The sequence below is a fragment of the Anolis carolinensis genome, chromosome 2, assembly GCF_035594765.1.
Source record: "Anolis carolinensis isolate JA03-04 chromosome 2, rAnoCar3.1.pri, whole genome shotgun sequence".
Taxonomy (NCBI): domain Eukaryota; kingdom Metazoa; phylum Chordata; class Lepidosauria; order Squamata; family Dactyloidae; genus Anolis; species Anolis carolinensis.
In genome coordinates this window covers 24,909,220-24,934,864 of record NC_085842.1, presented here as the reverse complement: position 1 = coordinate 24,934,864, position 25,645 = coordinate 24,909,220, and the positions used below count along the sequence as shown (strand labels likewise).

The window sequence follows — 25,645 nt, the reverse complement described above, 5'->3', positions numbered from 1 at the left end:
CATGGCCATACAGCCCAGAAAACATACAACAACCCCAATACAAGCACAATTAATCACAGAATCCACAAACGTAATCCAGGCCGTTCCTGTAGTCACTACACATCATTCCAATTCTAATTATTGCACAAATTTTCCAAAGGCTTGGTCACAATGTTATTATCATTAATTATTATTATATATTATAATATTATTTTATAACCTTATTATTGTTGAATTACAGAAATATATAATTATTATTGCATTATTATATTTCCTATTATCGCCCTATTATAATATATTATTGTTATCATTGCATTATTATTATAATAAATATTATACATTACTTTCGAAATAATGGGATTGACGCAAGCCAACATCCAATTTTAAACAATTCAAATGAAAAATAATAAAAGTATAAATATAAAATGTAGAAAACTGACAATGTATGAAGTTAAAATACTAAATGCTAAAACAAAATATGATTTAATATTTACCTAAACCTGGCACAGCATTCGAGCTCCTCGGGTCAACGATTCATTGGCTTCTAAAAGGCTAAACATTATTTATTTCTCATAAATGGACTGAATTGGGGAAGCCATCCCTGGAAGACCTCAAGATGGAAAAATAAACTACATCTCCCAACAGCACGCGCGTGAAGCCTCTTCTTCCGCAAGGACTACTTTTTTGCGCATGCGCAACATGCGGCGCACACTAAGTTTCATACTGCGTAGTTTGCTACTCTCGCTACGCATGTCCGGTTCAAGTCACCCCTTGCGGCGTTCTGCGGAAGACGCATGCGCACTAATGACAGTACCTTTGCTTCTCCTCACGTGTATTTATCTCTACTGGCGTAGGCAAGTGAGATAGTTCTGCGTCGCCCCGCCTCCTCTGGGTTTTCCACATTCTGATTGGTCCATAGTTGTCCAAAGGAAGGCTTTCTATTGGTCCGCGCAGTTGCTATGGTAATCAGTGGGTGGGAGTCACTGCAAACGAAAAGCGGAAGCAAGATGGCGGCGCTGGCTTCGGAGTTATTGCTGCTGAGCGATTCGAGTCGCTTCCGCGAAGACAATTTGCTGAGCAGCGAGGATTGGGGTGAATGGCGTGCGAAGGGAGAAGCAGTGGAAGCAGGTTGAGTGTTTTGAAGAAGAGCATGTAGGCCTCCTGTTGGGGCCTACAACACCCAGAATGCCCGAGCATTGAACAAGCTGGCTAGGGCTTCTGGGAGTTGTAGGCCCAAACGGCTGAAGGCCTCCGTTTGAATGGAGCTGGTTTATTGATTGGAGGGGAAGAGTGATGGGTTGGAAGAAGGCCTTTAAGAGGAAGGACATAGCTATAGTATATGGAATAATAGAGTTGGAGGAAACTTCAAAGGCCATCTAGTCCAACCCCCTGCCATGCAGGAAAGGCAGAATCAAAGCACCCCTGACAGATGGCCATCCGGCCTCTGTTTAAAAGCTTCCAAGGAAGGAGCTTCCATCGCACTCCCAAGGCAGAGAGTTCTACTGCTGAAAGCTCTTTCAGTCAGGAAGTTTTTCCTAATGTTCATTTGGAATCTCTTCTCCTGTATGTATTTATTATGTCAGAAGCGAATTGAGAATACAAGCTTGGCATGATGCTAAATTTCCTTTGACCAGAAGCTGGCCACTTGGAGTCCCTCTGGTTTGGCTGTGAGAAGGCCCTCCATTGTGCAGGTGCCAGGGCTCAGGTTGCATTGTAGTAAGTTGTTTGCTCTTCTCCACATTCGCATGTCATGGACTCCACTTGGTAGCCCCATTTCTTAAAGTTGGCTCTGCATCTCTTGGTGCCAGAGCGCAGTCTGTTCAGTGCCTTCCAAGTCGCCCAGTCTTCTTTGTGCCCAGGAGGGAGTCTCATTCAGTCTCAGCCACTGATTGAGGTTCCGGCTTTTAGGCGGACACTTTTGGACTCTTTCTTGCTGAGGTGTTCCTGCAAGTATCCCTGTAGATCTTTGGAAGCTGTTTCTTGATTTAAGACGCTGGTGTGCAGGCTGATATCCAAACAAAGAATGGGTTGGAAATTTCAATACTTTGTGTTCTTTCAAGTGGCATTAAATGTTTGCTAGTTTTTATGTTTTATGTCTGGAAGCCACCCTAAGTCCCTCCAGTCCTTTCATTGCTGGCTGCTACTTCCTAGCTCATACCCGAACAGAGGATAGTGGGAGATATCAATGCCTTGGTCCTGTCATTGCTGGCTGCTACTTCCCAACTGATTTCTGAACAGAGGATGTGTTGGAGATGTCAATGCTTTGGTCCTTTCATTGCTGGCTACTACTTCCCAGCAGATGTCAGGTGGTGCAATATCAGCTAAACAGTATAATTTCTCCAGCCGTGTAAGGCATAGACATCTGTGATAATGCGGCATGACTCATTTAGAGCCACACCTACTGTTTTAATGTGATCTGTGTTTCACACTCAGCATGTGTGTTCAGAAGCAGAGTAGCAAAGCACAAGGGCAGATGTCTTCACTGTGTCTGGTTGTGATCCCCATGTTGTGTCAGTCAGCTTTCATATTATATTATTTCTAGCACCCACTGACTCTGAGTCCTATTTTCATGGGCAGCAGAAAACAAGCCTGCTCCCTTTTCGTTATGACATCCTTTCACATATTTAAACATGGCTATCATGTCTCCTTCTAAAGCTGATATCCAAGTGTACAGTAATTGTAAAGCTGATATTTAAGTGTATTTAACAACTCCCTAAACTCCTTTTATATTTACAGCATAGGGTTTTGGATAGGATTGCTGGGTTAAAATCTGGAGATGACAACTGTAGCTTAACTAGTAGTGTAGAAGAAGATATTTCAGCAGGTGTTGCATGTGATCGATGTTACCAGCTTTCATTCTGGCCACTCTACCTTGTCACCCTCTATTAACTATCATTTCAACTTTACTATTAAAAAACTGTACTGTCAAGTCTTATCCAATTTATGATCATCCAAAGGGCTTTCTTGGCAATATATGTTCAGAGGGAGTTGGCTTTTGCTTTTCTCTGCACTCTTCCAGGGAGGTCCCATATCCCAGAATCTGATCCCAGGATTTCTGTATATCCCAGATTATCTGGTAGTGCAGACCCATATAATCATGTTTAAAGCAGAAAACCTGAGATCAGATTCGGGGATATAAGGACAGTGTAGAAGGGGCCTGAGTCTTGGCAATAGTCACCCCAGTGTGTATCTATGATCATTAGGAAGACCTCCTTGATGGAAAGAGGTGATGGTCAGTGGAATATGTACTGCCTGGAACTGTGATATAGTCTTATTCTCTGGAGGTTTTTAAACAGAGGCTGGATGGCCATGGATTACTGCATAGTGTATTCCTGCTTGGAAAAATGTGGTGGTCTTGCCAGAGGTTTATAATCTAAAATACATGTACATATACGTGTAGATACAAGGAAGAACAAAACTATAGAATACAATTTCAAAATAAATAAAATATGATAAAATGTGAATTAAATTAGCCAAAGTATACCCTATTTCTTTGATTCTAAGATGCCCTTTTTGCCCATATAAATATCTCTAAAAACAAGGTGTGCCTTAGAATCACAAGTGCTTATATATATGTATATATCTATATACACATACATACACACACACACATACATACATACACGCACACAGAAAACCTTTTTCTGTTGGTGGTACTGAAACTCGTGTACCCCATTTACCATACATAGTATCTTAGAATCTAAAAAATAGGGTGAATGGATCGTACAGGTAATCAAAGCATGTACTATTTCTGTTGTTTTTGAAATTTGTCACCAATTACATTTATTGTACAGGTTGGTTATTCCTTATCCAGAGTATGGTGTCCTCCAAAATTCAAAATGCAAATCTAAATATTGTTCACATGCGTGGCTGAGATAGCAATACCTTTGCTTTCTGGTGGTTCAGATGCATGCAAACAGTTTCATGCACAAAAGTGTTAAAGATAGTATGTAAAATTACCTTCAGTTTCTATGTATGAGGTGTAAATGAAACATAAACATAAACATAAATGTTGTGTTTCATCTTGGGTCCCATCTCCAAGATATCTCATTATCTACATATATGTAAATATAGATATTTTCAGATTAGTTTTATAATGTGAACTGTCACACCATGTATCTACAGTTTCCCCAGTTTTAAACCTTTAGTTTCAGAAGTAGAAGTTAGACTGCATCTTCCATCATGGCTAGAATGATGAAAGATTTATTTATTTATTTATTTATTTGATGAATAAAATAATGATGAGATATGATGTTAGCTGAAGTCCAACAAGTTCCAAAGGCTCTAGCTAATCTGACCAAATAGAAAAACAATTTAAAATTGGGCAATGACTAGATGGCCATCTTTCAGGGATACTTTGATTGTGCATTTCCTGCATGGCAGGGGGTTGTACTAGATGCCCTATGTGGTCTCTTCCAACTTATCCCTGGGCTTTCACATTGTTATGATAGACGAATATGAAATTTTCTTGTGTGGAGTGAAGCAAAGTGAACTTGTGTCATCAACATAGGACAGAGGTTGTGAAAATGTAAAAGGGAAAAACCATCTTTGAATTTCTTAGTCGCATGCTGACTGTACATTGCTCCTTTCCCCACAGAAGCTGGTCTTTACAGCTGCTTGGATAATGATGGCGATATGGCAACTGAGCTCTTCCCCTGCCTTGGGAAGAGTATTACAACTGATGACTGTGGCAATTCTATGGTGAGAGTAACCTTCCAATTGTCTTTCTCATCCTTGACTCACATCTCCCCATTCTTTCCACTTCACTTTTTGTTCTAAGGTTGCATATTCATATATGCAGATCTCTTTGTGTGTGGTATGTGATTGCAGCCTATTGTTAAGTCTTGCAGCCTATTGTTGTAAGGGCAGAGATGCAGCAGTGATACCTTTACACTGCATTGACAGCCTCATTTATATATATACCATATGTCTAAGAGTAAGTTCATTTATATATGCGCTTTGTATATGAAGGAAGGATCTAATCCTTAAACACCTTTACAAAACCTGTGCTGCCAAACTATATAATAAGGTTTTTTCGTAAAAGTCCTGCTCCCTCTTCCTCTGAAAAGTATACATCCCACACTTATTTGTAAATGATGCTTATAGTAACACATTCTTCCCTCACTGTTCACCAGTGTTTATGCATCAAAGCAAAGTAAGATTTCTGTCTGCTCCACTGTGTGTGTGTGTGTGTGTGTGTGTGTGTGTGTGTGTGTGTGTGTGTGTGTCTACATGTGCACGTGCATACACACAAATTAGTAGTTTTGGTTTCTATATCTTCTTTCTTCTTTGGTCAGCAGTTAAGTGATGGATTTGACCTAGACATGGAAACAACCCCTCCAGATCCACTTTGGGACTCACTTCAAGAGATTATCTTCCCAAGAGGTCAGTAGTATCCCTATGAAGCTGATGGAAGGAATTATTGAGACTGAAAAATTTCTAGCTGTGTATATGGTAGAATGTTGTTCACACTGACATGTTTAACTTGATTTTCTACTTAGGTTGACACAGAACTTTTATCTATCAACTGATCGGTTAATGTTTAACACAAAGAAAGGGCACATGTTTTACGTGTAAAATGCTCCAAATTTCCACCCTCAATACTCAGTAAATGAATTTTTGCTTACATTTTGGAAAGCCATTGCCCATCAGAATAAAGAATATTATATCAGTGAATATGTAAAACATCTCTATGGTCACTATGGAACAGAGTTTGAAATACTCCTTATTTTGACTGCACTGTTCCAAATTCCTCAGTCAATATGACTGGTGGCCATGATGACTTGCGAGTCTCTAGGAGTTATGATCCCCTCTTCCCAAAAATCTCCTTTAGAAGCATTGCTGTAAAAGTTCCTTTTTCCAGTTGGACTGTGGCTTTCATGCCTCCATGTTGTGGGTTTCTCACACAACTGATTCACAGAAAGCTGTCTAGTTGGATCTTTGGTCTGATTTCTTGGTTGGCATTGAATGATACCCTCCCCTTTTCCCTTCCTTCCTTTCTTTTGAGGGGTCAACTATGGCCCAGATTTAGCTTGGTGGTAGTAGATTGACACTGAACAGGACTCTCAGTTTCAGATTTTAAAGCAGTATTCTCATAGGAAGCTGTTTTTAACATTAGAGCTAAGATGTTCACACTCTCGGATTTCAGTGTACCACCAAAATTTCCCCATTCTGTTTGCAGAAAAGTGCATTTTAAGGCTATAGAGGGGGGTTGTCCTCCCAAAAGCCATGCTGAAACAAATTGGCAGTGGGCCATCGAATTTGAAAGTTACAAAGATCGTAATACCGTGTCAACCCTACTTGATGCAAATTTCAAACAGAATGTCTTTGCTCTAGGTAAAGTATACTAATTAGCATGCATGTTTGCTTTCCTTTTCCCCACCAAATGGATACGCTTAAATGTGTGGGTTTGAAAACAAGCACATAGCTTGATGTGGCAGAGCTTGGTAAGTGAGGTATGTCGGTGGGAGAATATGTAGGTGGATAACGACATGTGATTGGAGCCATTTCAGATTTGGTGTCAATAACTTTGTCAAGTGAAAAGCCTCTGGTAGGAAGCCTTTATCAGAATCTCATTAAGCTTACAGTGCCAGTATGTTTTGCAGTCAAAGGGGTGCAAATATATTCTCAAAGGAAAACAACACATTTGGACTTCTTCAGCTTTTAATTCTTACATCAAAACGGTTGTTTGAGTACTTTCGGGAAAATAGATCAGTTTTATTTCTAGAAGGAAAAAAAACAGATTTGAGCCCCCTCAATTCCCAAGCTAGGCTACTGGAGGGTTTCACTTTCTGTTGAATAGTCAGTCACAGGCAATAAATGTGAGTGCAAGATTATGTGGTCTGGGATCTCTGTGGTAGGGCCAGAGTAGGAGGCTGTTGAAGTTGAGTAGAAGTGGTTGTTCCTGAAAGGCTGGACGCTCACCATCTTGCCTGCTTGCCCTCCTGCTTACCACCCTGCCTGCCTACTCAGGAGAAGGAGACTGCTTGCGGCCCCTCCCTCATACACTGGTAGGAAGGGGAAGGGAGTGGAGGAGAAGGCTTTAAAACGTCTGCTGGCTGGACGCTCACCACCTTGCCTACTTGCCCTCCTGCTTACCACCCTTGCCTGGGAGGAAAGACTTTAAAAACTCCAAAACCATCTAGAGAAAGAAGAAGGCAGTGGAGTCAGCTTTAAAATCATTTGTCTTCTGCTGTAGGCCTACTGCCCCCTCCCTTTCTCCCAGCGTTGGTGAGGGGACATGAGGAGGGAGGGAAGACTTTAAAAACTTCTGATTTTATTTTGAGATGGGATCCAACCAACTAAACCGGGACTTGTTGGACCTTTTGTTCTTGGAGTACGAGTGCCTTACTGAAAGTTTAAGCTGCCTTGGAGTGTTACTAAATCGATTAAGTGACTCAAAATCACCAAAAAGAGCCTCCATGGACATATTGCAGGCAGATAAGTACTTACTAAATGATAGTCCAGCTGAGGTGTTCCTTGGGGGGTAAGTTCCTCGCCAAGATCATCGCAGCCTCTGAGTCCACCATCATGGTCCCTGATACCCTCGGGGGGAGTTTTCCAGGAGGCGACAGTCTTGGAATGCTCATTTGGGGGAAATTGCCCTTTTGGGGCAAATCCTGATGACACCTGTCCCTGGTCAAACCAAAAATCTAGGAAGGCCATGGGGGCCATGGTGGCAGATCCGCCTCGGTGGATGGAAGCAGAGCCATTGGACATTTCTGCAATCCTGCAAAAGAATCCAAGGACGATCACCGAGGCCCAAAAGCCGGAAGATCGCTGCAGACGTCCTTGTCTTCCCTTGTCTGAAAGACAAGCTCAGATCAAGTCCTTAAAAATGGCGCCTGGTGCGGGGATTGTTAAAAGGGAACCAACCTCCCTATGGCTAAGTCCCAAAGAGAAACAGCACATGTGTAAACGCCATACGAGAAAAAGACAGAAGCATCTAGGGAAAGGCCCTATTTCCGGTGAGGACATCTCCAAAGTAACTGCTCTTGAGGGGAATCCACATGAAGCGGTAGTTTCCGGTGGGAGCTCCTCCGGAGGAGATGTCTCCGGCCGAAGAAACTCTAAGGGGGCCGATGCTGAGAAAAATACTGAAGAAGCTCTAACTCAGGATGCCCCAGTGAGTAAGATCGCACCCGGAGGGGCTTTTGCGAGGCAGAGAACATATCCACCGACATACAGAATAGAGAATTGCCTGGAAGTCAACATTCTGAACATGTGTCGGTTAGAGCCACAAGCCCTAGTTCATCGAAACACAGAGCCCAGCAGAAAGGCTACAAAACTAGAACTTTTTGGGGGGCTGGTTTTTAGGGCCAGGACAAGAATGCCGAAGTCACCTTCAACACAAAGGATGAATATCTCTCCAGTTAGGGCCACTATCAATACAAACAGGGAAGATAGGGCCACAGAAGAGGGTCATTCCAAAAACCCAGTGGCTGGGGGCTCATTCCCTCAGTGCAACGGAACACCTGCACGTCCTAAACGATGTTTAGGAGACTTCGCATTTACTCCAACTCTGCTATGCCCACAGGTTGGTGCTCAAAATCATACCCCCTCGGGCCTTGCGTCATTCCCTTTTTTGGAGGTGGTTCGAACAGTGGGTACCTAACTGATACTACAGACGAACCCAGAACTGGGAGGACGATCCCAGTAATCATCGGGAGAGGGATATATGAGAATGATAGCATTCTGGTCTCTAAAAAGAGACAAAGTCAGCGACAGATTCGGCCTTCATCTGTCCTACGTGATATTCCCAAGTATGATAACAAGAACCCCTCTCCTTCGTCCCCTTTGACCTTGCAATTGATCAACGCTAGGTCAGTGGTGAACAAAACAGCGACCCTTCGAGACTTTATTCTTGATCAGAAGACAGATCTGGTATGCATTACAGAAACCTGGATACGAGAAGGAGACAATATTCCCTTGCATGAACTAATACCGTCAGGTTTCCAGATGTTTCAAAGATCTCGAAAGGGGGATCGAGGGGTGGGTGGGAATAGTGGCTCGTGATCATTTCTCCATTAGAACTAACCCTGATATTACCTGATATTACGGGTATTGAATGTATAGGTTTGACACTGGCTATTAGGGAAAGTGTGACTATCCTCTTAGTTTATCGGGCCCCTGGGGCCCCAAACGAGAACATCCCCAAGTTATTAGACCTTGTGGCGGACTGGGCCTTGAAGTTCCCAAGTCTCATCGTATTGGGAGACTTGAATGTACATGCAGATAGGTTGCTGTCTTCTTCGATAGCAAGAGACCTAGTACAATCTATGGAAACAATAGGTTTCTCATTAATGGTGACTGGTCCTACTCATCGAGCTGGACACACCCTGGACTTGATTTTTAGTATCGGAATACAAGTGACTTTATCTTCAGTTTTAGAGATTCCTTGGTCTGATCATTACATCCTGAACACTCAAATAAAGAGTTCACCACCACAGCGTCCGGAGACTGAACAAATTTTTGCGCGGCCGAGGAAGCTGATAGATCCTATTAGACTTTCGAGTGTCCTTAAAGAACTGGATTACACAGCCGATTCTCTGCATGAACGAGTGGAAAATTGGAATAAAAATCTATCAACTGCCTTAGATATAGTCGCCCCTAAACGGGCTTTTCGCCCCCGCCGGAATAGATCTCCGTGGTTCACGGATGCATTACGTCAGATGAAACTTGAGCGGAAGAGATTAGAATGTAAATGGCGCAAGAAACCTGATGAAACATCAAAGTTGGCTCTCGAAAAACATCAGAAAATCTACGAAGCAGCCACCAGAGAGGCCAAAAAAGAATACAATTCCTCACTGATAGCTTCCTCCAGATCTCGACCTGCTCAAATATTTAAAATTGTTCATAACATCATAAATCCAACCCATCCAGCCAAAGATATGGCCAGTCAAGATATTACAGCAGAGACCTTTCAGAGCTACTTCATAAATAAGATCAATCTGCTTCGCGAAGGGCTACCTCCCACAGAGGACACATTGAGGGAACTAGAAGCTTTCTGGCCATCTAGTGACAAACTTCTAGAACTTTTTGTGCCATTAGAAATGGAAGATCTGGAAAAGACTAACTGCAGCAAGACCAACTACCTGCTCCCTCGACTCCCTCCCTTAACCAGTTGGTTAAGGAGTGCTGGGAGGAACTACGAGATCCCTTAAGGAACATCATTAACAGCTCCTTGGAACAAGGAATTTTCCCAGAGTGTCTCAAAGAAGCAGTGGTTCACCCTCTTCTGAAAAAACCAAGTCTAGACGCCACCATACCTAGTAATTACCACCCAGTTTCAAACCTTCCGTTTTTGAGCAAGGTGATTGAACGGACAGTGGCGGGACAGCTACAGCAATTCTTAGATGAGACTGCGGGCTTAGACCCCTTCCAATCAGGCCAAAGCTGTGAGAGCTCCTGCCTTTGCTGTGGAGTTCCCCAGGGTGCTATCCTTTCACCCCTGTTATTTAACATCTACGTCCGACCACTTGCTGGACTCGTGCGGAGCTTTGGCCTAGAGTGCTACCAGTATGCAGATGATACCCAGCTACTCTTGCGTCTCGAGCCTGGGACAATCACGATTCCTGAGAACTTTAAGTTGTGTTTGGAAGCAGTGATGAGTTGGCTGCGAGCAAGTAGACTAAAAGTGAATCCCACGAAAACTGAGATACTCTGGCCCGGCCAGCCACCAGAGTTAACCCAGTCACTGCCTGATTTCGATGGGGAAGTTCTGGTTCCGTTTGCTACTGTTAAAAGCCTTGGTGTTGTGTTGGACTCATCGCTGACGATGGAGGCCCAGATCACTGCCATAAGTAAGCAGGCCTTTTTTCATCTTCGCCAGGCTAGGAAATTGGCAACCTCTCGACAGAAGCATTGGCAACGGTAAGCCATGCAACAGTCACCACTAGGTTGGATTATTGCAATGCCTTATACGCCGGCCTTCCGAAGACAAAAACCCAGAAGATCCGAATGGTCCAAAATGTGGCGACCAGGCTGCTAGCGGGATCATCTATAAGATCCCATATTACACCGATTCTGAAACAACTGCATTGGCTACCAATAGAACATTGGATCTCTTACAAGATACTGATCCTGACATTTAGAGCTCGAAATGGCCAAGGACCATTATATCTTAGGGACCGCCTCATTCCTTTTTTCCATCCGTGGCCACCTCAATCCTCCCAGGAAAATCTCCTCTATGTACCCTATGGGCCCTAGGGAGGTTCGCCTGGAAGCTACAAGGCGTAGAGCCTTTTCGATCTATGCTCCAATTCTGTGGAACTCATTGCCTTCACATATTAGAGCAATGTCGGAGTTGCGACCTTTTGGAAAAGCGCTCAAGACTTGGCTGTTTGGTTTGCGTTTAAGTAAATCAGATCTAATTTGCCAAATAGTCACAGTTGAATGTTTTTATGTTGAATGTTTTTATGATGAAGATTTTTATATATTGTGGAATGATATTTTAAATTGTAAGTCGCTCGGAGCACTCTGGTGGAGAGTGACTAATTAAGAAATAAAGTGAAGTGAAGTGAAGTTTGACCTACAGCTTTTTATTAGCCTCATCCAGTGTTGCTGTTATAAAAGGTTGTACAATTCAGATACCTGGGAAGCCAACGACTCGCCAATCATGATTTAAATTACTGGAGGTCCATAATGATGATGGCTTTCATCAGGTCAATTGTTGGGAAAGCCAACAGTAGGAACTTCAAAGAAATGTTATGTGCACAAGGGAAAGTGGGATAGATATTTTAAAATCACTACTTCTCTCTTTTGTATGTCCTGATTACCAGTAAAAAGAAATTACTAATGTGTTCTCTTGTTTCCATTTAGAATTGCAGGTGAAGTCTGAGCCAGTCTCCCCTGCCTCATCTCATTGCTCTGATTCATCTGCCTCATCCTCTGATTTGTCTGCTGTGTCTTCCTCCTCCTCTGATCTCCCTGGGCAGGTCTGTCAAAGATCCCTTGATACAGAGAGCATTTTCCCTTGTCTTTGACCTCTTGTACTGAGACCTGTGCTTTTTCTCACAGGCCCCTAGCCCAGCTGATGTGGTTGGAGTGAAGGCAGAGCACCCACCAACCCCTCCCTGCATGTTTGGAGATGTCCTTTCACCTCCCTTTGGCACTGTCCACATCAGTGTTGTTCCAGCACCTGATACAGGTACATACTGGGGGAGAGAAAGGGGGAGAAGTGGGTGAAAATGGAACCTCACTGCTTCGTCATGTACAAATTGATGAAATTTTAAACAAATATTACAATGGCCAAATCATGTTGCAAAAGTTCCTTAAGTCAATCTATGAGAGTCCTAGTTATTGTGATAATAAGTTCAAGGTTAGCAGCCTCCTCAGATACCACTTCTTTTGACATGTATACATTTGAATGTACATGCATTTCTTCCATGGAAAGTCTCTCAAGCTTAAAATGAGACCCACTCACAAAAGGTATCACATTTGCTTTCTGGCATGAAGAAAGGGTAAGGTAAAGGTTTCCCCTGATGTTAAGTCCAGTTGTGACTGACTCTGGGGGTTGGTGCTCATCTCCATTTCTAAGCCGAAGAGCCGGTGTTGTCCATAGACATCTCCAGGTCATGTGGCCGGCATGACTGCATGGAGCGCCGTTACCTTCCTGCCGGAGCGGTACCTATTGGTCTACTCAAATTTGCATGTTTTCGAACTGCTAGGTTGGCAGGAGCTGGGACTAACAGCGGGCGCTCATTCCGCTCCCGGGATTTGAACCTGGCACCTTTTGGTCCACAAGTTCAGCAGCTCAGTGCTTTAACACACTGTGCCACCAGGGGTCCCATTTTCCATTATCATGAAACTAGAGGCTGACCATTTTTTTCCAGTTCAGACTGACCCCATATGGCTGCTTTCTGATGAAATATCTGCTATTCAATTGACAGAGTGTTTCTGTTTACAGGGAAATTGGTAGCTTCCAACAAAGCGGACTGCATCCTCAGCCGAAAGCCTCCCATCCAACCGAAGCCAGTTGTAGTAACTACTGTCCCGGTACAACCACCAACCACTTCCAGTAAGACCATCTTACTGCAGCCTGTTCCTGTGACCCAGTCACAGTCTATCAACCCAGGAATTTCAGGTAATCAGGGAAGGATGTCTCAGTTGGAACTATAAAGGAAATACTCTAGAACACCGCTTCTTGAACTGTGGGTCCTGGCCCCCAATAGGGTCCCCTTATCTCAGTGTTGGGCGTCAACACTAAAAGGTTTCTGATGGTTATACATTTACACAACAGTGTTTACTGCAGAAAATGTTGTATTCCACAAAAAAAATCATCCTGTTTTGCAAGCTTTGCAAATGCTGTCTTATTTTCAGTAAATGTTTGATTTTAATACCTATTGTATATACCAGGCCTGGGCAAACTTGGGCCCTCTATGTGTTTTGGCCTTCAACTCACACAATTCCTATCAGCTGTTAGGAATTATAGAAGTTGAAGTCCAAAACACCTGGAGGGCCAAAGTTTGCCCATGCTTGGTATATACCTATATATGCCTGGGGTCACACATAAAAATTTATCGAGTGGAATGGGGTTATGAGTAGAAAATATTTAAGAAGCCCTGCACTAGATAAGAGTTTCTCTAGTAGCAGCCTCTTGAGAGTGAAGCTGAGTACATGTAGCTGTCAGATGGCCTAAGACCCACAAATCTTTCTTTTCTTTGAGGTGAACTTGTTACAGAGGAGACTTGTTTTCATTCAAGATGGGCCATCCCAATCTGTGGCTCTGAATCCATAGTTTCATTCAACTACTGACAGAAAACCATTTTAAAAATTCAATTTTTAAAATACAGTTTAAATTTGTGGGTGTGATTGAGAGAGATCTAATATTTCCTATGCCTTATTTGGTGGCCTTGCAAGGCAACCTGGAGAATGCTGCCCCCCCCCCCCCCCCACCAACACCGGGCTTGAAGAAGCCCTGAGATGGGACAAAGAAGAGAGTGAGAGGAAGGAAGACGGGGAGCTGATTGCTGGGGAGGCGAGACTGGGCCTCTCCTATGTATCAGTTGTCTTTGAGATTTGGGTGGGGTGGAGGGGATCAAGTGTTGCTTAAGCTTTATATACAATCCTTTTATATTAGGGGTTTAAGCAGCTACATTTTTGCAGGTATTGAAACCAATCTGCTGTAGGTACAGAGGGCTAACTATTTTGTTTCAAGACAGACTGCAATATCCCTGTGTAAAAGCATAGGTTGTCATTTCCTTCTAATTCTTCAGTTCCAGCACAGGGTGTTGTGATCTCCCAATCTGAGCTTCTGCATCTTCCAGTGTCAGGTCTGATCAAGGTTCAATCCCCTGTGAGTGAAGGTCTTCCAGCAAAACTGACTCCTTCCACCCCCAAACCGGAAGCCAAGACAATTGTCCCCGCACCAACACAAATTGGACCCTGCAACCAAGAGGTTGATGTAAGTTGTGTGACTTAAGTATTTTATAGTCTCGCATTCTGTCTACTTCCTTTGCCTTATGGGAGTCCTGTCCCAGGATTTCCTCTCAACAGCTCCAGTGGACTCTTAGATTGTGTTCCAATGGCATCTAGCTGCAATAAAGGCAATTCTTTCTGTGTTATTCTCCAGTTTTGTGTAAGTTATTTCAGAAGGTGACGATATTGCTGCCAGTAGCTAGTGATAACCTCAAGGATTCTATCTAAAGTTTAATCCACATCATCTTTGTTAATGGCTGTATGACAGTCTGTCTTAAGGAATTTTCTTACATTAAATCGGGGAAAATATATCCTTTGGTTATATTGGATTTGGCATCTGGCCTTCATTTATTCACTTTTAAAAGAGAAGGCCTATAAATATAAATAATGGTAATCTTCTTGCTCTTTTCCTGAAGATCAAAGTCTTGAAACGCCAGCAAAGAATGATTAAGAACCGCGAGTCAGCCTGCCAGTCGCGGCGGAAAAAGAAAGAGTACCTGCAAGGGTTGGAGTCCCGATTGCGGGAGGCCCTGACAGAGAATGACCGGCTACGGCGGGAGAACACTCTCCTCCGTCGTCGCCTGGACTGCGTCCTGAATGAGGTGAGTGTCTGCTGGCCAGAAACGGGACTCCTTGGCCTTGTTATGGAAACACGGTGCCATTCTGCCCTATTTTCATTTTTTCCCCTTGTCTCTGTAACTGACACTTGCCATTCTGCAGCTTCTGAACAAATCTTGAATAGTTTAACTTGAATGTACATAGGTAATGCAACTTTTCTCTGCACTTTTCAGCAGTCGCCTGCTTTATTCCTCCAGTAATGAGTTCAGGCTAAGAGAGCAATCTTTCTTTATTGCAGCATTCTAGGTAAAGGTAAAGGGAGGGGAAATAGATGGCAGAGAGGCGGGAGGAAGAAAGAGAAGGGATAGAAAGGAAAAGATTGTCGTGTGTTTACAAGTTGTTTCTAACATATCGCAACCTTAAGGTCACCCTGTCATGGGTTTTTTTGGGCAGGATTTGTTCCAAAGGGATTTGTTATTGCTTGCCTCTGAGGCTGAGAGAGTGTTACTTGCCCAAGGTCACCCAATGGGCTTCCATACCCAAATAGGGATTCATATCTGGTCTACAGGGTCCTAACCCAGCACTCAAACCACTGCAGCATGCTCGCTCTGCTCCTTGTGTGCTGTAGTATACAGGCGTTAGGTCCAATATATACAGTAGAGTCTCACTTATCCAACATAAACGGGCCAGCAGAACGTTGGATAAGCGAATATATTGGATAATAAGGAGAGATGAAGGAGAAGTCTATTAAACATCAAATTAAGTTATGATTTTACAAATTAAGCACCAAAACATCATGTTATACAACAAATTTGACAGAAAAAGTAGTTCAATATGCAGTAATGTTACGTAGTAATTACTGTATTTATGAATTTAGCACCCAAAAATCACGATATATTGAAAACATTGACTACAAAAATGCGTTGGATAATCCAGAACGTTGGGTAAGCGAATGTTGGATAAGCGAGACTCTACTGTAGTCACAAAGGCTTTATGCTTCATTATGAAGAAGGCACAGATTCTAATTCGGGAGTATGCCATTGTAGCTAACAGCCTGCCTCTTCTTTTCCCATTTAGAACAGCGAACTAAAATTTGGTTCTGGAAACCGGAAAGTCATCTGCGTCATGGTTGTACTGCTCTTCATAGCCTTCAATTTTGGGCCTGTCAGGTGAGGCTCCATTCTCAATGCTAATGAATAGACAACTTCACAAAGCATCTTCTGTCTGAATACCTTTTGAACCTGCCAGAACCCCGGGGAATACCGATTACATTATGTGAGAGTGTAAAGTCATCTTGCAGGCCTGTATGTGCTTGTTGGAGACCGAGCTAAACTCAACAGACTGGTTAAGGAAGCCTTTCTCATTTCTCCTGGAATGAAACTGTTCCTCATCTTAACTTGCCTGGTAACTTCCTTTCTGTAGGAATAAAATCCAGTTCTTTTTGGTGATTCATTTTTCTATAGTTAATCTCATGAACAAATTATCATACTTCATCATCAGTCCTTGTTCTTTTGTACACTTATGAAATCTACAAACATGCATTTACATCTTAAACATTTCACTTTGGATTCCACTGTTTCAATCCTCCCATTCTGTTTGTACAGTTGGCCCTCCACATTTATGGATTGACAGGCTCTCTCTTAGGCCCCTTCTACACTGCCATATAATCCAGTTTATCAAAGCAGATAATCCACATTATCTGCTTGGCACTGAATTATATGGCTTTAGACCATGATTTTTTGGTTGGTGTGATTTTAACTGTTGTAATGTTTAAATTTTTATGTCTAATTTTTTAAAATATTTAATATTTTAAGCTTTGATTTTATATGTGTTTTGGGGCATCGAATTGTACCATGTGTAAGCTGCCTTGAGTCCCCTTCGAGGTGAGAAAGGCGGGGTATAAATGGGGCAAATAAATAAATGAGTCTACATTGCCGTATAAACCCTTCTCCTCCTCAGCCCCAACTCATTGTTGTATGGAGCCTGATTCATCTTGCTTCCCTTATCACACTTCTCCCTTCCCAAGAAGAACTGTGTCAAACTGTTTGGTAGCCAGTCCTGTTAATTTTGCTGTTGGCAAACTTATTTTATATTGTAACGTAGATCAGTGTCAATTCTCTAGTAAGGCCTCCCAAGAGTTTCTGTGGCATTGACTCTGTTTCCCCTTCTCTCCAGCATCAGTGAGCATAAGATGACAGACGTGGTCCTTCCCAAGCAGGAAGTGGAGCCTGCCCCAGGCCAGAGGCATCTTTTAGGGATTGCAGGGGAATTGCCAGACATTCCAGAAGAGGAGCCGGAAGAGCGACAATACGAGGCCCCAGCCAAGCCTGGGAAGACATCATTCCGGTAATTTGGATGTCTAGACTGCAGGAGAGAAATAACAAGGAGGTGACAAAAAAAAACCCAAAACAAAACCAGAAGGTGCCAAAAAGTGGCATGGGGGACTGCTTCCATATTCCTGTCAATCATGAGAATTAGGAAGAATTCTTTGTGTTTGCATTGGCCCTGGGCTCTGAAATCCTCAGGAGAGTGTCTTCTTTCAGTTTCACTACCAATCACAATCAAGTTGGTTGGGACAAAAGAGAGGGCCTTCCTTCTCAGTAGGGGCCCCTGGACTCTGGAACTACCTTTCCAGGGTAACCAAAATGGCCCTTTCCCATTATTCAGGCAGGCTGTTAAATGAGAAAGTGTTTATAAATAATAGACTGGAGTTGCATTTTTGTATTACTTTAGCTCAGGCATGGGCAAATTTCAGCCCTCCAGGTGTTTTGGACATCAAGTCTACAGTTCTGGCAGACTGTTAGGAATTGTGTGAGTTGCAATCCAAAACACCTGGACAGCTGAAGCTTGCCCATGCCTGCTTTAGCTGAACTGTTTATAAGAGTGTGTGTTTATTTATTTATTTATTAAAAATATATTATTCTTAGGTGCGATTTGTTTAAATACTATAAATAGTTTAATTGTATTCTAATATTAAAAGTTTGTATTTTAAAAAAATGCACTATATGTTAAGTTATGAGCTGCTTTGAGTCCCAGTGTTAGGGAAAAGGGAAATAACAACAATAACTACATTTCCCAGCCATTCGCATGAATCAGTAGCAGGACATGGGGAGCGGTAGTTTCCCAAATCCTCCTTCCAACATAGGTGCTGGAAAAAGCATTTCCAGTCTCTGTTAAATAACACCTATTTATTATTTAGTCAGTCTAATTGCAGTTTTGATATATCATGCTCTGTGTTTGGTAACCTGCCATAAGTTCCTCACTGCTCACAAATGGCTCTGTGTGTGGTTTTTTGGCTCATGCTGAACGGCCATTTCTCTTTGCTATTGATCTTCAGTATTTCAATTTTGTCTGCCTTCTTCCCCCAATTGCAGGAACCTCTCAGCTCCCTTCTCAGAGATGAAGGACCTGATGTTGAGGGATATCAACAAGCTCTTCCTCACTTCAGATTGCCGCCAGTTCAACCGCACTGAATCACTCAGGTAGATTCGGTGTCAGGAGAGTTGGTCAGGAGGGCTGTATGTTATCTCTAGCAGCTGCAGTTGTATACCACTCACTGGGCAACACAGACTGCAGAATACTTTTCCAGTCATATTTTTTTTCTGTTGGCCACCTATTTGGCTGCAGAATGGACAGAATGCTGGAGCAGACAGACTTTTTCTCTGATTCCACACAGTCCTCCAATGCGTATGTGTTTGTGGGTAAACATTTCTGTCATTTTGCTTGCACTGAGCCCTTTTGGGAACATTGAGTCAGTCCTAGGACAGTTGGGAGTAACCCTCCTTTTGCCTGTTCTCCCACCTACCTGCAGGTTGGCAGATGAGCTCAGTGGTTGGGTTCGGCGACACCAGATCAACCGGAGGAAGCCCTCGCAGTCTCGTAAAGCAGCACAGACTAGCCAGGTATGGCAGAAAAAGCCAGCCTAGAGGGGGAAAGAAAGGGGCACACAATGATGAACACCAGAGCCTTGGTGTAGTGTGTGTTTGTGTGTGTGTGTGGGGGGGGGGGGGGGGGGTTGTGGGAAGGAGCGATATACAGAATCTTATTCATTTGCTAGAAAGCAATTGGAAGGAACCATACAGACCATCTGATCCAAACCCCTACCATGCAGGAAAAGCACAATCAATGCACTCCTGACAAATGGGACATCCGGTCTCTGTTTAAAAGCCTCAAAGGAAGGAGCATCCACTGCACTCTGAGACAGAGAGTTCCACTGTTGAACAGCTCTCACAGTGAGGAAGTTCCTCCTAGTGTTTAGGTGGAATCTCATTTCCTGTCATTTGAACCCATTGAGTCCTATTCTCCAGGGCAGCAAAACAGAAGCCTGCTCTCTCCTTATATTGAGAGAGTTCTCAAAGGTTTTTTCTTTTGGTGGCAACATCTCCCATCTCTGCCTTCAGTCCATTTTTCATATATTTCTTTGTTTCTCTGCTCTGCATTTTAGGACAAACAACAAAAGATGCCTCCAAACCCCTCCAGGTTTGTTCCTGCCAACCCTCCTAGGCACATGGAGAGGTAAGAATGTCCTCAGATAGGGAAGTCTGTCATTCATTTCTGTGGTTTCTTCACAAAGTTCATTGTAGTTTATTTGGTGACCTGCTTTTTCCAATACTGTCTTTTTTTTCTTTTTTTGCTAAGTGCAGCTCAAAAAGATCCTTTTGCATAACCCAGAAGTTAGAATTGTCCAGTTCTCCGTTACTGTTAAAGTGCTGCTCCCAGGTGTCATCAGCTTCCCATATGCTGGACTACTGTCATTCAGAGTAACAGTTTAATAATATCTAATGGGCAGGACAACAATGTCTGTCTGTTTTAGTTTTGTGTTCCTTTCTTCCTGGGGCAGCTGTCAGAAAGACGCATTTATTCAGTATTCTTCTCTCTGTGGTTGACTTCACACATCACCTCCTCATTCCCTTTTTTGGCCTCTTCCCATCATAGGACTTATTTGTCTACCCACAATTGAAGTGTTGGCAGGGGAAACTCATTTAGAAACGTCCTCTTTTCTTAGTACACACCTTCTTTGTGGTTCCAGAAACTCCCTGCATCCGCTACAGGTATATCAGCACCCTGACCACACTGAACATGATTTCATGGATGCCATTGATCGCCGAGAAGACACCTTCTATGTAGTATCCTTCCGCAGGGTGAGTAGTGGCACTAGGTGACAGAAATGGTTGTGCAGAAATACATTATAAGCTTGAGATTGTCATTATTCAGTGTGGTATTAGACAGAATTCCAGGTTCCAGAACAGACATGGGGAACTGGCTGTTAGGAATTGTGGGAGTTGAAGTCCAGAACACCTGGAGGGCCTAAGTTTGCCCATGCCTGTTCCAGAAGATGGTGCAGAGAAGAGATGACAGTCAAGCTAGCCTGAAAAATAAATTTAATTTAGAGATGTGTTGTGCAACAGCTGTAGTGACCCTACTGAGAATTATTGATGAATTTTCTTGGTTAAGTGTTGTCCAGAGGGGTTTGCCATTGCTCCTCTCTCTGAAGCTTTTAAACAAATGGGTGCTTTGGGTATTGATGTGTGGCAAAATGTGGTTGAACTTGAAGGCCTTTGAGGTCTCTTCCAATTCTATGACGCTGTGTTGCATGTGATTGATGCTGGCTTTCCTGTGAAAGCTAGCCTGTTTTCTTGCAACTCTGTATCTGCATGGTGCCCTGATGGACAGACAAGAAATCCTGGCAGAGATAGAACTGCAGGTGTCTGTTGTGCATGAGACAGTTTCCAATTCTCACAGATTGGAAAGTGAAACAGAAACCTAGACGTGTTGTCCTTACTTCCTTTGATGGTACTTCTTTGTCCTCATTGTCCATAAACAATGTGAATTGATCTTGCTGTCTATTTGTATTCCTACCCTCTGTTGCTTTCAATGTATTGAATTTTAGAATGGAATAGAGTGGTTTTTCCTCAGCCTCGTCTTCATCCCAAAATAGTAGTCTTATCAAATTTATAGGATGTACCAGTTTGGGGAAGATCAGATTAACTTATAAACATGTACACTGAGGGCATTCTATCTTGGCAATAATTGTGGATTTTGCTTTCCCTCTTGATCTTAGGACCACTTACTGCTGCCAGCCATCAGCCACAACAAGACCTCTCGGCCCAAAATGTCACTGGTGATGCCAGCCATGGCCCTCAATGGTAAAGCAAATGGGTTTGTGGATAGTCAAGGCCTACGGGCTGAATCTGGCCCTAAATGGACTACAGCTCCCCTGTTCCTCATCATTAGACAGCATGACTAGAGCTGATGGGAGTTTTGATACAGTAACATCTGGAAGGCTGTGGTTTGTTCTGTTTTGTCAGGAGAGTGGGGTTTGAATTCAAGATAGGCTTGTGGATATGATGTCTGACTTTAAAGTGTTCTTTAACACAATTAAAACAATTAACATTTAACTCTGACCACCTCAGAACCACAAGTGCTGTTGGGCTAAAATTCCCATTATCCTCAGTCTGCATGGTGAATAATAAAAAATCAGTTGTCATTTAATTACATCTAGGGACCCAAACTAGGTAAAAACTAAAGAGCACCAGCCACTATCCTATTTACTTGGATCTAATGATCACCTTTTTTTGGGCTAAATTCCCTTGCCAAAATTAGGGTGCGCATTAGATTAATATAATATGGTACCACAAGCTCCTCTTTGGGGGACGTCATCTCTAATTTAATGGCCAGGATTCAATGCCGTGTAATCCTTAGATTTGTAATTTGGTGAGACATCAGCATTTTTTGGCAGAGAAGGCTCGAGACCTTGTCAAGTGATGGCCTCCATGACTCCATAGCACTGAACCAAGACAGTTAAAGTGGATTCATTCTGCAGCATAGATGCACTGTAAGGTTTTCCTTTGCTTTGCTGGAAGCTTTGGTGTCCTAACACTTGTGTTTTTAAAGAAGGAATCCTGAGCAGGTAGCAACTGTAATGGCCAAAAGACAAAGAGTGCGTTTTTTTCTGCTATGCATTCTGTTTGGCAGCAAATCCTTTTTCTTTGGTTTCAGAGTTTTGAAACTTAAGCTGCTTATTAGGTTGGAGGGTGCATTAGGCTCAAGGAAAGTATATAAAAAACTATAGTTGGCTTTCTGTATCCATATTTTCTCCATCCATGAATTCCAACAGCTCTTTGAAGACAACCATAAGGCAGATGTGGCCTTCAATGAAAATGATTTTGACACTCCTGTTATAGAACCTCTCTTTTATACTCTGAAGGCAAGTTGTTTCACTGTTTCCATTTTTTTTCTTCTCAACCTAGAGAGCCTGTACAATTCCTCCCTGGGTTATGAGGTGATGATGCAAATTGATTGTGAGGTGATGGACACCCGCGTGATTCACATCAAGAGCTCCACGGTGCCCCCTTTCCTGCGGCGCCAGGAGGCGGCCCCCGACAACCGCACCCAGTCCTCCCCACCGTCCTTCACCGGCAGGGCCACCCGCACGGCTTTGCGGTCCCATCGCTCCGCTTTGTCCTCCTCCAGGCGGCACCCGCATCGCACCCTTTATTTCGGAGAGGAGCGGGGAGGAGGCTAGCTGGGCCCAGCTGGTAGAGTGGAAGAAGCCCTGGGATGATGGTACGCACACAGTCTTGGGAACTGTGCCTCATGCACCAGGGCAATGAATGGACCAGGTGGCAAACGCACAGCCTGCCGTCGGCTGGAGCCGAATCCACACAAGGGACGGATAAACCACTTTTGGGTAGCTGGCATCCATTGTGTGGGATGGCTGGGCCTATGTCTTCAGAGACGTTTCCTCCCCTTCTCCACATGTTCCTTTTTTCTTGCAAGCTCCTAGTCCGATCTCAGCCACTGCCTCCAAGGTGGGGTCAGTGTGGAGCATCTCTTTGCTGCTCTTTAGGGATGACTTACTGCTGCCCGACATCTGCCTTCTTCCGCAGCTGGATCTCAAAGCCTCAGCACTGCCCTTCTTCCAAAGGCTTTCTGCCTGTTTCTAGTGCTCCTTGGAGGTCACTGCAAAGAGAGCGCTGTGTTTGAGCAGATGAAAAGGGAATGAGAGATGGGGTGTCCTGTCCTGCTGACTGCAATCCTGTATGTGTGTGTGAGAGTAAATGCGTGTGAGAGAACATTCTGCAAAGCAGAGGGAGTGTGGATGTGATCACGTAGGTGTGTCCTCCCCTCCTATTTGTTCCGATGGCACTTAGACTGCCCCCCTTTGAGTTCCCCTTGTGTTTTGTTTTCCTCTATTGTGTTTTTTTCAAAGAGTAAATAAGAGCTACAAATAAATTTAATGTGCGACTCTTACCTTTCTGTCTCTCACTGTTTCTGATGCACACACTTTCATCCTGTCCGAGGGACATTATCCCATGGGTTTCAATAGTGTTAATTTTGGCTTTCAAATGAGGTTAGACGACACCCTTCCCATGACGTTTTTTTCCTTTTCAGTAGGTATCCCATCTGACCCCATTTGAACAGTGTCAGTCCCTTCTGTAAAGAGCCGGGCAATCGGCTTCAAAGCAAAGGAGAGCAGCCAAATTATACACCTTTGCCTTGTGAAGGCTTCTGTCCTTTTCTCCCCACTCCCATTGGTCTCAACCTATGAGTCCCCAGATCTTTTGGCCTTCAATTCCCAGAAATCCTAACAGCTGGTAAACTGCCTGGGATTTCTGGGAATTGTAGGCCAAAACACCCAGGGACCCACAGGTTGAGAACCACTGCTTTAGCCAATGAGACAGCAAGCAGACTCAACTTGAAGAGAAGAGTCTCACTATGCCCATTAACTATAAGCAGTAAAAACTCACAAGTAAAACCCTAAATGTGTACTTATTAATTACCTGTTGTGGCAATTGGGAATTGCTCGGCTTACTCTGTTCTGTTACTCTGGTGAGTTCTTTGCAAGCACTACTTTTAATTCTTCTGAACCCAGAAAATGTTTCCAAGCAAAAGAGGGAGGGCTGCTTTCAACGAGGTGGTCTTCACATTTTCTGCCTTCATTTCTTCCTTTTTTTTCTGCATGATAAGAATCTTTCCTTTATATTCCTTTAAAATACAGGTTATTTCTGTTCCTTGCAATTTATTTATTTTGAATAAAAGGCATTTCATAAATAAATACATTTAAAACTGATAAAATAAAGGGATCACAAGCATCTAAATAGTTTTAAACCAAAAATGGGCAGCAGCAACTGCATTGTCTATGGCTTTAAACAGTTCTTCCTCTGTGCCTTGAGTCCCTTTGGGTGAGAAAGGCGGGATAGAAACGACGTAAATAAATAAATGTGCAAGACACAGAGCATTGTGGGCAAGCATACAGATGCTTAGCCCACAGTGCCACAAAGCCTCTGAGGATGCCTGCCATAGATGTGGGCGAAATGTCAGGAGAGAATACTTCTGGAACATGGCCACACAGCCCGAAACACATACAACAACCCAGATGCTTAGTTGTTTGTTCAGCTCCACAGTTGTACAAGGTGGAGGTTTCTAGGTAGTGCCATTTTGCCAGGTTGTCTTTGGATCTGCCCACTCCACTTCTGAGTCTGTTCAGGGACTTCCAAGTTGCCCATTCTTGGGTTTTTCCCCAGAAGACGACCCTCGTGGGGGGCCATTCCGTTGGAATTGCCTGATTTTGCTGCCCACGGGGATATTCTTGCTGTTGCCGAGGAACATTTAGCAGAGTGGCAACATTCACACTTGCCTCCAACAGACACTAGTTCTTTCTCCCACCCTGGGCATTATTCCATACATATATAAACCCCATTTGCCTAGTTTCCAACAGAACTCACAACCTCTGAGGATGCCTGCCATAAATGTGGGCGAAACATCAGGAGAGAATGCTTCTGGAGCGAAAGAACCCGTGTCTGTTGGAGGCAAGTGTGAATGTTGCCATACAGCCTGGAAAGATCACAGCAACTGTGATTCCAGCCATGAAAGCCTTCAACAATACAGTAATAATTGTGCTTTGGATTTCTTTCGAGATTTCTTGCTACATTCATATGCAGAACAAAGGGACATTTTAATATCTATTATATAGCTTGTCATGTGAAAAGAACACTGGGAGGAGTGGGGCCTTTGGGATGAAAAAGAACTCCCTCTGCTCTCTGGTTCACTCTCTGCTTTCTCCACTCCTTTATAAGCCACTTCCATAGTCACCAGCTGATTTTCATTATTAAAATGTGCATGTCAAATTGTACACATTTTACACTACAGCTCCCAGGTGTTGAGGGCTGTAGAATTACAGTAGAGTCTCACTTATCCAAGCTAAATGAGAAAAAGTATTTCAATACGCAGTAATGTTATGTTGCAATTACTGTATTTACAAATTTAACACCAAAACGTCATGATATATTTAAAACATTGACTACAAAAATGCCTTGGATAATCCAGAACCTTGGATAAGTGAATATCTTGGATAATAAGGATCGATTAAGGAAAAGCCTATTAAGCATCAAATTAGGTTATGATTTTACAAATTAAGTACCAAAACATGTTATACAACAAATTTGACAGAAAAAGTAGTTCAATACACAGTAATGTTATGTTGTAATTACTGTATTTACGAATTTAGCACCAAAACATCATGATATATTGAAAACATTGACTACAAAAATGCCTTGGATAATCCAGAACCTTGGATAAGCGAGTCTTGGATAAGTGAGACTCTACTGTAAATAAAAAGAAGCTTTACCACGGTTTCTGAATCAAGATAAACCCTGCAATATAATAAAATGTCACTCAGGCTTGTGTA

The 25,645-nt window shown here is 43.1% G+C and overlaps 1 protein-coding gene and 1 long non-coding RNA gene across 6 annotated transcripts; one reads left to right on the top strand and one right to left on the bottom strand.

Moving 5' to 3' along the window:
* Nucleotides 1-927: 927 nt before the first annotated feature.
* atf6b (activating transcription factor 6 beta) lies at nucleotides 928-23,208 on the top strand. Of its 5 annotated transcripts, none has more exons than XM_008105708.3 (16): nucleotides 928-1,071; nucleotides 4,577-4,680; nucleotides 5,277-5,364; nucleotides 11,800-11,915; nucleotides 11,998-12,127; nucleotides 12,887-13,063; nucleotides 14,196-14,383; nucleotides 14,814-14,999; nucleotides 16,033-16,124; nucleotides 17,131-17,301; nucleotides 18,330-18,437; nucleotides 18,767-18,857; nucleotides 19,400-19,470; nucleotides 19,985-20,096; nucleotides 21,017-21,101; nucleotides 22,206-23,208. In XM_008105708.3, the coding sequence occupies exons 1-16, from the start codon at nucleotides 939-941 to the stop codon at nucleotides 22,478-22,480; spliced, it is 2,127 nt and encodes a 708-aa protein (XP_008103915.2). In that variant the 5' UTR covers nucleotides 928-938; the 3' UTR covers nucleotides 22,481-23,208. The 5 variants fall into 5 exon arrangements, with proteins under 5 accessions (XP_008103915.2, XP_003218053.3, XP_008103914.2 ...); XM_003218005.4 differs by having other exon boundaries at nucleotides 929-1,071; nucleotides 5,280-5,364; XM_008105707.3 differs by having other exon boundaries at nucleotides 948-1,107; nucleotides 5,280-5,364.
* Nucleotides 15,227-23,960, bottom strand: LOC134297073 (uncharacterized). The gene is made up of 2 exons (XR_010003797.1): nucleotides 23,739-23,960; nucleotides 15,227-18,877 (listed from the first exon to the last, which is right to left on the bottom strand). It is a non-coding gene; the product is annotated as an uncharacterized LOC134297073 (long non-coding RNA).
* Between the last annotated feature and the right edge of the window lie 1,685 nt (nucleotides 23,961-25,645).